The sequence below is a fragment of the Drosophila grimshawi genome, unplaced genomic scaffold (assembly GCF_018153295.1).
Source record: "Drosophila grimshawi isolate 15287-2541.00 unplaced genomic scaffold, ASM1815329v1 contig_1377, whole genome shotgun sequence".
NCBI lineage: Eukaryota > Metazoa > Arthropoda > Insecta > Diptera > Drosophilidae > Drosophila > Drosophila grimshawi.
In genome coordinates, this window is record NW_025062900.1 from 26,143,342 (window position 1) to 26,155,027 (window position 11,686).

The 11,686-nt window shown below is 35.0% G+C and overlaps 2 protein-coding genes across 6 annotated transcripts; one reads left to right on the plus strand and one right to left on the minus strand.

Moving 5' to 3' along the window:
- Positions 1–824: 824 nt before the first annotated feature.
- LOC6566780 (dTTP/UTP pyrophosphatase) lies at positions 825–3,903 on the minus strand. 4 transcript variants are annotated; one of them, XM_032739250.1, is made up of 4 exons: positions 3,075–3,233; positions 2,760–3,004; positions 2,540–2,686; positions 825–1,143 (listed from the first exon to the last, which is right to left on the minus strand). In XM_032739250.1, the coding sequence occupies exons 1-4, from the start codon at positions 3,162–3,164 to the stop codon at positions 999–1,001; spliced, it is 627 nt and encodes a 208-aa protein (XP_032595141.1). In that variant the 5' UTR covers positions 3,165–3,233; the 3' UTR covers positions 825–998. The 4 variants fall into 4 exon arrangements, with proteins under 4 accessions (XP_032595141.1, XP_032595142.1, XP_032595140.1 ...); XM_032739251.2 differs by lacking the exon at positions 3,075–3,233 and adding an exon at positions 3,846–3,903 and having other exon boundaries at positions 846–1,143; XM_032739249.2 differs by lacking the exon at positions 3,075–3,233 and adding an exon at positions 3,753–3,902 and having other exon boundaries at positions 846–1,143.
- LOC6567124 lies at positions 3,392–11,003 on the plus strand. 2 transcript variants are annotated; one of them, XM_001993519.2, is made up of 4 exons: positions 3,392–3,640; positions 5,230–5,962; positions 10,145–10,438; positions 10,500–11,003. In XM_001993519.2, exons 2-4 carry the CDS (start codon positions 5,345–5,347, stop codon positions 10,815–10,817), a joined length of 1,230 nt encoding a protein of 409 aa, XP_001993555.1. In that variant the 5' UTR covers positions 3,392–3,640; positions 5,230–5,344; the 3' UTR covers positions 10,818–11,003. The 2 variants fall into 2 exon arrangements, with proteins under 2 accessions (XP_001993555.1, XP_032595139.1); XM_032739248.2 differs by lacking the exon at positions 3,392–3,640 and adding an exon at positions 3,920–3,984.
- The last annotated feature ends 683 nt before the right edge of the window (positions 11,004–11,686 follow it).

Here is an 11,686-nt window from a genome sequence, read left to right on the forward strand (position 1 = left end):
GCCAGTTGTTCATTTTGTCAAATTCTATTTAAAAATAATTGTTGTATGTTTATTTCGAATCTAGCTATATATAATCTGTGCCTTATCTTTGGAAATATACGTTACTTTCCCAAATGATCTTATTCGCTGCTTTTAGCATGCTATAAAACCCCAACTGATGTTTTGCTTTATGTTGATGAAACTTTGGCACAGTGGTTGTAAATCATTTGCTTTTGTTGATTTTAGAAAAACTATACAAATTTGTATGTCAACTACTTTATAGAGCACTGTTTCTCTTAATCTATTTAAATATTTCTGTACATTTATATTTTTATTTAATACAATGGTAATTATTCATTCAAAATATATAAAAAATATTTAATTATATATCTATATATATATTTTCCTTTTTAATAATCTTTGCTGCTTGCAAGGCTCTAGGTGGCATTTTGACATATTTTTATTAATTTTTTTTTTTTGCTGACGTACTTCTAATAATTTAATAAAAATAATAAATGACAAAAAATATGTTTTAAAATACCATTTTCATTTTAATATTCAGATATTCATTTTAATCTTTTATCCAGTTAATAAATTGTAGATTTAAAAATTCGGATTTAAATGATGTAAAAAGTAGCAGCTTATTTTAACACTCAAATTGTAGATAAAAATAATGTACATGAAAATCAATCAATACGATATACAACAATAATTATTTAATTATAGAAAGCAAATATAGAAAATAAAAATAAATCAGCGACACTGTGCGGCTAAAGAATTAACAACAAAAACGACACAGCAATTTAACTTGATGTCTAAAAAAAAAAAAAAAAAAAAAAACACTGTTTTCTATAATTATTTTTTTAATTTGTACTCTTGACTTAGTCTATGAGCAAACAGAAACAACAAACAAAATGTCTTATCAGACATAGACTAGCCGAACTTAAAGTGTAGCCTCTGACGTGCACAGATTACAAATGTTGTACTGTGATAAGCGACTAACTGCAAGCGTATGGCAGCTACTTCAGGTCCTCCAGAAACAGTTTGTTCAGCTCGCAGCACAGACGATGCAGTGGAAGACCCATGACACAGTAGAAATCACCATCAATGCGAGATATGAGGGCGCCACCAGGTCCCTGAATACCATAAGCGCCGGCCTTATCGCTGCAGAGCACACATATACAGAGACACAGAGAGACAGAGAGAGAGAGAGAGAGAGAGAGAGAGAGAAAGAGAGAGAGAGAGAGAGAAAGATAAGTTGAGTGCAGTTAAAGATGTTTTGTACAAAAGAATACATTGCTGCAGCTTCTAAGTGAAGCACCAACTTAATATTTCAAATGCAGTCAAAATAATAGTAGTGCTACTTAGCAGAGCATTTAATAAAAATATAACTTATTTTATGGTGCTAAAATCAGGACCTCTACAAAATCTTCAGTATGAAGAAAAAATAAATTCTGTAAAACACAAGATTTTGGCTTTTCATCTAGCAATGTTTAAAAATATTATTGCTTTCGAAATAATCAACGCCATCATATCTAGTTTTAAATATATTATTTGGTCGAAGGGAGAGCGGGGAAAACTTCACCAATATTCCATTACTATTGTAATGATAAATTTAAATAATTTAAGAAAATAAATATAAAAACAACTAATTAAATTTAAGGACTGTTTTGTTTTAGTAACTCTTTTAATTATTTTCTTTGCTTTGCTCTAGTCTTGTTTATACTTGAAATTATCTTATATCCTAGGATGTCATAATATATATATATTATATATTATATATATATATATATATATATATATAGAAAACTTTCTATATTTTGGATATATAACTAAACTTTTAATATATACTACACATTTTTCCAAATTTGGAGGTGTAATGCAACTGCCTTACAATAGACTCTCTTGATTTTTAGAGTTAAAGAGTATAATTCCGTCTACGACCCCTCACACATTACAGGGTAATGCAGGCTGTGAAGTGGTAGGCATGTAATAAATTAATAATAATAATTCAGATTCACTGACTGATGGTTAGCTTAAAGCACTAAGCAGACAATACTTAGAGGCGTCGAGTCGACTTAAAACTTGCTATAGTGTTTGCTTTGTGCTTAGTCATTGGCTGTTCGTAGTCTTAAGTATACTGAATTACCGTTGCTCTTTGAAACAGTTGAAGATGCACTTTTACTTTCATTTAAAAGTTACCGATTTAATTACAGTTGCACATGTACTGATCCTATAATTGAGAATTTACTCTTCCATCTTGATTCACAGTTCTAAGAGCATTTATTATAAACGAAAAGTACCCCATTTAAACCAAACTTCCAGGGCAAAATAAAAACTTGTTTTGATCAGTGTGGACTTTTGAGGGTACTGGGACTGAACTGGAAAGTTTTTCCTTAGATGAAAAGATTTACGAGTTTTTACACAGATACTATCAATTTCTTCAACTATTTCCCATCACATTCGCATAGGTACGGTTTTAAAGCATTGTGTCACAATATTCAACGACATTGCAGCTTGCAATTACACTGAAAACCTGGAAAAGAGACATCACACTCACAGTGGATCCCCGCTGTCTATATAGCTTTGTATCTGTGCCGCCGTCAGCTCTCCGAAGTAGACATCAGCTGTTTCTGTAAATTGCCGCACACCTTTCGCATGCTTGAGGACGACGCCGGTAAAGACACGATTGCTAACGCCGGAGAGGCTATAAAAAGCAGATGAAAAATGTCAATCAATTGATTGATTTTTACATTATAATATCTGATTAATTGATTTACTTGGTAAGCATGCGGAGAGCATCGGCTGCGTCTCTGGGTTTGCCGTAGATCTCGTTGGCCAGTGTGACCATTGTGTCGGCAGCAATTACCACCAGATTTTCGACGTCGCCGGCGCTGCTCAAGCGCTGGAAAACCTCCTCGGCCTTACCCGAGGCGGTTGCTTCGATGTAGTCGGAGAACTCCTTGAAATCAGCCACATTCAGATCCTCCTCGAAGGTTGAGGGACACAGTTCCGCATTGAGACCCTATGGAAAGACAAGCCAAAGTTATAAGATCTGTTTAAAATTGCACACTCCACTTTTTATGAGCTCTTGCCAGCATCTGCACCAACTCCTTGCGGCGAGGGGAGCCGCTGGCGAGGACAATGCGATAATTGCTCAGCAAATGCTTAATGGGTGCCAACATTGCTAGTGGCAATCAATAATATTATTTTGCTGGCGAGTGAAAATCGCGCGAAGATCGGTAACAAAACAAAGTACGAAACCATGTGCTGTATACTTTGGTGTTATCGATTATTCAGATGAATATATGATAAATTCTCTTGGTATTTTACTAACATTTTGGTATTTTAGCAGCATACCGATAACGCAATAGCTGCTGCATCGACCGACCGCCTCAACGTATCGCTTGAGTGCAAGCGACGCGAAAATATTTCGCGGCAACTCAATTTGCTACAAAAAGGTTTCGTTGTGCAATTTGCTAAGAGGATTAATGGACGCGAGACGAACGTGTACTTTACATTAACCGTTAGCTGTGAGAGCGACATCAGCTGATGCAATACAAACTTGTACGCTTTACGATCTCGCCGTTGAAAGAAGCGCACAGAAACAAGGCCCGAACACGCAGGCAATGAAGAAGCACAATGAGTTGCGCTAATATAAGTACGTGTTTGTGTGTGCGCCTGTGTGTGTGTGTTTCTGTATTAGCTTAGTGATATTTTTAATTGTGCGCCGTCGTCGTTCCGTCCACTGCCCCATTGTCAAATTCATTTACCGCCTTTGCCGTTAGTGAACATTTACAACCAAGCAGCGACAGAGAATTGTCAACGTCGCAGTCGCAGTCGCTGCCCGCGAGCGTTGTCGTCACCTTGAAGTGCCACGGGCCGCCGCTGACCGCCGCAGTCACAAGGCGCACGCGATTCATTGCTAACGGTTGCCTTCCCTACTACTTCCTTCCTTCCAGTCCAAGTCTGGGAAAAGTTCAGTTAGGCCGCGTTTGTGTCAAGGTTGGCTGATACGAAACCCAAAAAAAATATATAATATATATGTATGAGTGCATAAATTTACATTTATATGATTAAGTATATATTTTTCAATTTGCATTGTAGTTTATTCAACAAATATTTGTTTATTTGTGTCTGCGACTTTTCGGTCAGTGTTGAGTTCACGAATGTTGTTGCATAAAGCACAATAATCAATGTACATTTTGCGTGTAAAGTGTGGGCACGAGGGTTACTTCAAATGTACTGAGGCATTGGTGAATTTTTGACAATAAAACAAAAGGAAATTTAGCGATTCTTCAAGGATTCAAGTAAAAAATCGATAGGAAATAAAAATAATACCAAATATTTATTGGGATATGTTAATTAACAAATATTATTTAATAATAAAAATAATATACGTAAAGAAGTGAATATTTAGAAAGTATTGAAATATTCAAATTTGTGATTAGAAGAAATTGTGTCTATTTATGTTCATATAAATATTTTGTGAAACTTGAATTTAAATTGGATTTTGATCATTGAAAGCAAATACATAACACTGAAAAAATAATAATAATAATAAGTCTCATTCAGATAACTATTTGCTGACAATGATAACAATTGGTTTACTAGCCGTCTAGGCGTGCCTTGATTATAAAAAATTTTTTAGAGCTTTTTGATAAAATCCATTTGGGAATGTACAGTTTAAGAACACTAATCACTTAACCATGATTAAATACATGCTGTTATCATTAACTGTGTTAGATAAAGAACTCTTCACGTATACCACAGAAGGTAATTTCTAGATGTTTAATATGAAATTCTTAAGCAGCCCTCGTCTAATTATATTAATTACATTGAATAGCCAAATAGGAAGTGTAAAATGTATTTATATCCAAATGCAACATAATTGCGTCGGCACAGACTAGCAATATAAAATTAAGCATCTAATAGAGCCACATTCTAGTAAATTATTGTGGCCTATATTTATTTTTATTTATTTATTCAATGTTAACTACAGTCAGTCGACACAAAATATACAAAAATTTAATTATGTTGATTAAATTATTATTGATTGAAAATAAAATGTAAAATTAAAGTCATAAATTGACAGCAGATAAACCGATTTCCAAACCAACTTTAAAATACTTTTCTTTGTGTAAGTGCTGCTCAAACTGTAACTCAATCATCAAGCAGCGACTGTCAAATGAAACGCACGTATTTACTCCCAATCTCTCTCTCTATCTCGCTCTCTCTGTATCTTTTTAGTACAAACACATCACATGCTTGCGTCGTCGACTACACACAATTGTAGTTAAACATCACGCGCTTGTCCACTCAAATTCGCCTTTGTTTCTCGGAGAATAAGACGCTCAATTCGACCATGTTCTCACTGCAGCATCTGATCAAGAAGACGAGTGGAAGCGGCGTGGGTGGTGGTGCCGCTGCTGATCTCTGCAAGTTCCTCAGTCAGCTGAACAGCGGGCTGACGTTATCATCAGCTGAAGCTACAGCGACAGAAAAGCAGCAGTCGAGCGAATTCAACTTCAGCGACGACACTGTCAGTCGCAATTCGCCCCTGACAGCGCACGGTTGCTGTTCGTACGCATCGAAATCGGAGTCGGCGCACGTCGTTCATTTATCAAAGCAATTTGTACGCAGTTTGCTACAGCAGCACACTCACGCTCACGGCATACAGCGTCACATATCCTCCAAATCGTCCTCCTCCTCGTCGTCACAACAGACAACCATCAAATTTGCCATGTCCTCCTTGGCAGCGGAGCCTCTCCAGGCGGAAATTATCACCAGCAATAGCAGAGATGACAGCAGCGGAATCACAGCTGCTGCCGTAGCCGCTGCTGCCGTCGTCGATGGCGCTGCAAGCGAGGGAAACGCCTCCTGCCACGAGGCTGCCTCAAACAATGCGGCAGGCAAGAAGCCCTGCTTCAGCACCGGCCTCGCTGACATCCTCCAATTCATGGAGCTCATTGGAAACCTCAAGGTAAGCACAAAAAAAAAAAAAAATTTATATATATATAAAAAAAAATTAAATCAAAAAGAAACCAGTTTTTTGAGACGTCCCCCAAATGCCCTCGCATCGATTTTTCCACAACTGGAACAAAAGCTATTTTTGTGTGCTGTGCTTTCAGTTAATCAGCAAAACTTTGCAAACCAAAAAGCTGACAATAATCTCGATAGGATTCAACAAAATTGTAGAGCTATTTTGATACAATTTTGGTCATGTTTACATTTTAGATATATCGCGTCGATAATATATTTTCAGAAAATTACAAATATAATTTCACAATAAATTTCATGTTCGAGCGATCATTAGATGTATTTATAAACAGTAAACAGATGCATAATATTGATAAGTTGATATGTTTTGATAATGTTTACATTTTACAATTTGCATATTCCCATAGCCATTTTAATTTCTCTTCTACGCTCTAAAAATATTCTTTAAAAACGAATAATATATTTTGAGATATATTCGAATATTTTGCAAATTCGCTTGCCAATATGTATATGTATAGATATGTATATATATATGTGTTTTGCTTGTTTCAGCCATTTCACAATAATTCCAAGTGATTTCAGAATGAAATGTGTGAATATTCACGTGAGACAATTGGTACTTTGGCATTGCGACAAAAAAATAAACAAAAAAATTACTTATGCAATTGAAAACTGAGCTCAAAGTTCAATTAGGAGATATGTCAGTTGAAATCGATGTTCGACTAATTGGCCAGCATCGCATTGATAACGAAAAGCGAGTTTTTCAATCGGGTTCTTCAATTTGCCCCATTGTAATCCGTCAATTTGAAATTATCAATTATGCTGATTAGATAATAAAACAGGGTATAGCGAAAGTCTCTTCGAAAGAATATAAATACAATAAAACACCAGCTATTAACAGAAAATGCACAAAACTAATAATTAGTATAAACTAAAACTAAATAAAATATAATTTGGATCTGCATATGTCCAAGCACATATCTAAATATGTATATGTACGTATGTTTATGTATGCATACTACGAAAAGTGTTCAAGTATTATACAATATATATATCCATAATTCCTAAATTCGTATTCATTTGTGTGAGACTGAAACAAAGAGAATTATTTTGGGTAAAGAGCGAAAACAGCAAAGATAATAAAAAAAAAAAACTTAAATAGAACAGGTTGGCAACAATTTTAGCAGGAAATACGTGCATTATTATTAAGTACAGTCCCTATACAAAATCAAGCTAAGCCACGAACTATTTTTGAATGAGTCAAATGCTCATGGAAAAAATAGCAGCCATATAAATGCGCGTCACCCATTTCAAAACATATCAAACACACAAATATTATATGGTCAGCTTGAAGTAAGCCTCAATCTCAATAAAATTTAAAGAAGATTTGATAAAACTTGCATACATTTTGTGTAAATTGTGAATCTGCATTAGATTAGTTCTCATTTTCTAATTACGACAACTTGGTTCCACATATTTAAGGCACAACCGCAGAATATAGATGTTGGGCGGCTAATTTTTTGATGATGCCCACAATGCACGGTTCGATACGAAAAGAGTTTCGATTTGTTGTTGATTTGTTTAATTTGAAGGCAGACGCATCATTTCAATCGATTTTTTTCTCAACAATTGCATTTGCATCCCCAAAATTTATATAGACGTCTGTTTTCTTGTTTCCGTCTTTCTAAAATATTTTTATTCAATCTCAATATCTGCATTCTTCTTTGCCACTGCTTTCTTTTGACTGGCTGTTTGCTGTTGATATCGCACTAATTCAAGCAGATCTATTTTGTGTACGTATGTGTGTGAATAGTAATAAAATATAATAAATACGCGAAATATAAATTTGCAACGACGATATTGGGGCTGGTCGACGGAAGAAGCTTATTTTGATGAAAAGCCCGAATTCAAGTCAGTTGACTTTATTTTGATTAGCGATGACATGTCGATGTCGGGAATGGTGATGTCAATATATAAATAAATTTATAGTACACAAATTACTACATTAGCAATTCAACAAAAGATAGCGGAATACGGTGATAAGTAAATGTGTAAACAGAAATTGGAAAGCTTAATCGAGCATTTTATGAATCCAGCAAAAAATCTTACAAATTAAACGAACATTTCTTAGATATATTTTCCAAGAGCAGAATATATTAAAGATATTTCGACACTTAGCATGATTTTGTGTTGGTGGGACTGTACTATATAATAATGCACTTATTTCTTTATAAACTTCTTGCAAGACTTTTCTATCAAAGTAAGAATAATTTTTAGTCACAAATCCTACACATAAACATATTGGCTTGTTTTGCTTTAATTTGCTGTTTTTCAGCTTTACCCAGCATAATTCGCTTTGTTTTACTCTCGCACAAGCGTATATGAATTTATATATACAACTACCTCGTCTAATATTTGAACGCTTTTCGTAGTATGTATAAATAAACATGCATACACATACTTATTTAAATCTATGCTTGTACATACATAAATACAAATGATGTTTTCTTTAGATTTAGTTTCTTTTTCATAATTATTAGTTCGGTTAATTAATAAATTTATTTATGTCGTTTTTTTTTGTTATTATATTCTTTCTGAAAGACTTTTGCCTGTGTTCAACATTTTCTTAGGGTTTATCTGTGTTATAAAACGGATTACATTCATTCATTCCAATTTAAAACTTCGGTGCAAATCAGGTAAACATCGATTTCAACTGACAGTTCTCCTAATTGAATTTTGAGCTAATTTTTCGCTTGCATAAGTGAATGTTTTTATTTTTTTTTTTTTTTTTTTTTTTTTATTTCACAATGGCAAAGTTCCAAAGGCCTCACGTGAATATTCACTCATTTCATTCTTAAATGACTTGGAATTATTTTGAAATGGCTGAAATATGTATATCATATATACATATATATATATATATATATTCATATATATATACATATATATTTTTGCAAGGCGAATTTACAAAATATATATTTTGTTGGTATATTAAGAAAAATTGTAGAGCGTAGAAGTGTAATTAAAATAGCAATAGGAATACGCAAATTGTGACTTTGATCTTGGCCTTCAAAGTGAAGACACGATACTCAGAATGTTATACTACATGTAGTAGGCAACTTGCCTATGAAGAGGTGTGTGTGGGGGAGGGGCTTGTCTCGTCTGTGGTCTGTTGCTATTGTTGAAAATAGATACAAGAATAGAGAAACCGCAACAATAATATTTGGTTACTCAAACTGCCAGACGGTCTCATAATACAAAAGAAGGCGAGCAAAAATGATTGATAGGAAATACCCTATACTCCCACATAAATAAGATTCATAGTTTTCTAACAGGAGCCGGATTTTAAAAATAATCGGTCTAATTGACAGTTGGCAACTTGTGATTATCAAGTTACTTCTCCATACAATAATTGTCAAATATCAGATTTGATTTTTAATGCGCTTAACGATCGCCATAAGCCCAATATTTCTATTTGCATGAAGTGTTCAAAGCACTATGTCTAATTAAAAAGATAGGCACAGAGAGAGGTAGAAAGAAGGGGAGGGGGATGGGGTACAGCACTGACAGCCTAACCAGTGACATCGTCGCCCAAGGCCGCCCGCTCTCCGCTAGCCCACTTCCCCCCTTTCGGCGCAGGCCTTCAACTTAAACCTATACAGTTGGTTGTAGGCTGTTGCTATTTGATCAATAAACGGTTTATTTATAGAAGCCCCGCAGCGGGGTAGACAAGGTCGAGAGATGTTGCCAACGTCTTTTCTCTCTTTTCTCATAAATATTATTATATTTACATGTCCACACAAAGCGAGTACGGCTTATCTCAGGCACTACGTTATAGAGCTTATCTTCAATTGGGTAAAAGTCACGTTATTTTATGCAATTGTTGTACTTATCAGCGGACGAATATGCCCCGTAATAAGTCATGACTACGCAGATATTATAATAATAGTAATAATGAAATTAAACATATTATTGAAAAGCTGATAAGTTAGCATATGCAGTGCAATTTGTTTATTGCTACTATTTCTGGTGGTTAGCTAAATGAATGTTGTTTATTGCGTAGCTTAAATATATATTAACGATTGTAGGAGTGTAGCAAACACAGCTGTTAGTCATATTATTATTACGTACATGTTGAATAAACCTTCTCTCTATTTTTTTATAGCACACCAAACGCACTGGGTGGGTGCTGCGGGATGTGAACGACTGTGAGTCCATCTCCGGTCACATGTATCGGATGAGCATGTTGACCTTTCTGTTGGATGGCAGTGAGGGTCTCAATCAGATACGCTGCATGGAGCTGGCGCTGGTGCATGATCTGGCCGAGAGTCTGGTTGGCGACATTACTCCCTTTTGCGGTGTCTCCAAAGACGAGAAGCGTGCCATGGAGTTCAAAGCCATGGAGGACATATGCAAGTTGATTGAGCCACGCGGCAAGCGAATCATGGAGCTATTCGAGGTGAGCAAGTGCATATAAATTGTAATAGGGTACGACTAAAACTGAATTCCTGTCTATTTAGGAGTACGAGCATGCGCAAAGTGCCGAGTCCAAGTTTGTGAAGGACCTGGATCGCTTGGATATGGTTATGCAGGCGTTTGAATATGAGAAACGTGATAATTGCCTGTTAAAGCATCAGGAGTTCTTTGACTCCACAGAGGGCAAGTTCAACCATCCGTTTGTCAAGAAGCTCGTCAACGAAATCTACGAGCAACGCGATCTGCTGGCCAAGGCCAAAGGCGCCACGCCGCCGCCGACAATTATAGTGCCTACCATGGAACTCACCGCCGCCGCATCAACGCCCACAAATTTAGCCAATGGACAAGGCAGCTCAAGTTGAAGCTTTGGGTGGTGACTTGGGGATTTAAGTTTAGCACATACACAGATACACACACAAATACACACAGTCACACAACACATACACAAGCACCTAAATGATAAGCGTATCCAACTAACAAAGATTGTTAAGCCTACCTCGACACGCTCATAGTTAGAATTTATATTCATAAATATATATATATATAGATATTAATCATTTTAATTTATTTAAAAAACGACGTAACTTTCATTATTGTCGCTTGGCTCTTGACAGCATTCGTTAAACAACAATGTTTCACCTTAGTTCAATTTTTTCTATATTAGTTGTTGAAGTCAAATCTTCTTAAATGATTGAAGCAACTACACATTTGTACATACTATGCATTAAAAAGGCTAGCTAATTTTAAAAGTGTAAACACCAAGCAAAAATCACTTAAATGTTGCAAATCGAAGCGAAAGTTACGTTTAACATCGTAAAGTCTAACATATTAAATCAAATTGATTGATTTTAAAGGCATAATAAAAATTAATTTATAGCAAAACAAATTTAGCCAATTTAAAAAGTTTGACCAACAAAATCAAAAATTTACTTCATTCTTGAACAGTTATGTAAGAAAGTGTTGTACTAAAAAAATAAACCAAATTAGACAAAATAAAATAAAAACAATAATTAAAGTCATGCTTCAAAAGTGACAAAAACACAATTGAAAATTGCGTTTTCTTATTAACCACAGATATTGTTCACAGATTTTAGGGCCTTATTTTTAGGTCATTGATTAATAATATTAAAAAATATTATATGTTGACTATAATAATGCAGACAAATGCGTAGGAAAAGTCCTACACATGCATGAGCATGTTCATAAATATTGTATGTACATATTTTCAGTA

What these genes read in the sequence shown, in the direction of transcription:
- LOC6566780 (XM_032739249.2), bottom strand. Translation starts at nt 3,902, where the DNA reads ATGAATCGCGTGCGCCTTGTGACTGCGGCGGTCAGCGGCGGCCCGTGG. An exon ending in GTTCACTAACGGCAAAGGCG is followed by an intron (nt 3,005 to 3,752) that starts GTAAATGAATTT and finishes GTCTTTCCATAG; the next exon opens with GGTCTCAATGCGGAACTGTG. An exon ending in ATAGACAGCGGGGATCCACT is followed by an intron (nt 1,144 to 2,539) that starts GTGAGTGTGATG and finishes TGTGCTCTGCAG; the next exon opens with CGATAAGGCCGGCGCTTATG.
- LOC6567124 (XM_001993519.2), top strand. Translation starts at nt 5,345, where the DNA reads ATGTTCTCACTGCAGCATCTGATCAAGAAGACGAGTGGAAGCGGCGTG. An exon ending in AGCTCATTGGAAACCTCAAG is followed by an intron (nt 5,963 to 10,144) that starts GTAAGCACAAAA and finishes ATTTTTTTATAG; the next exon opens with CACACCAAACGCACTGGGTG. An exon ending in GAATCATGGAGCTATTCGAG is followed by an intron (nt 10,439 to 10,499) that starts GTGAGCAAGTGC and finishes CTGTCTATTTAG; the next exon opens with GAGTACGAGCATGCGCAAAG.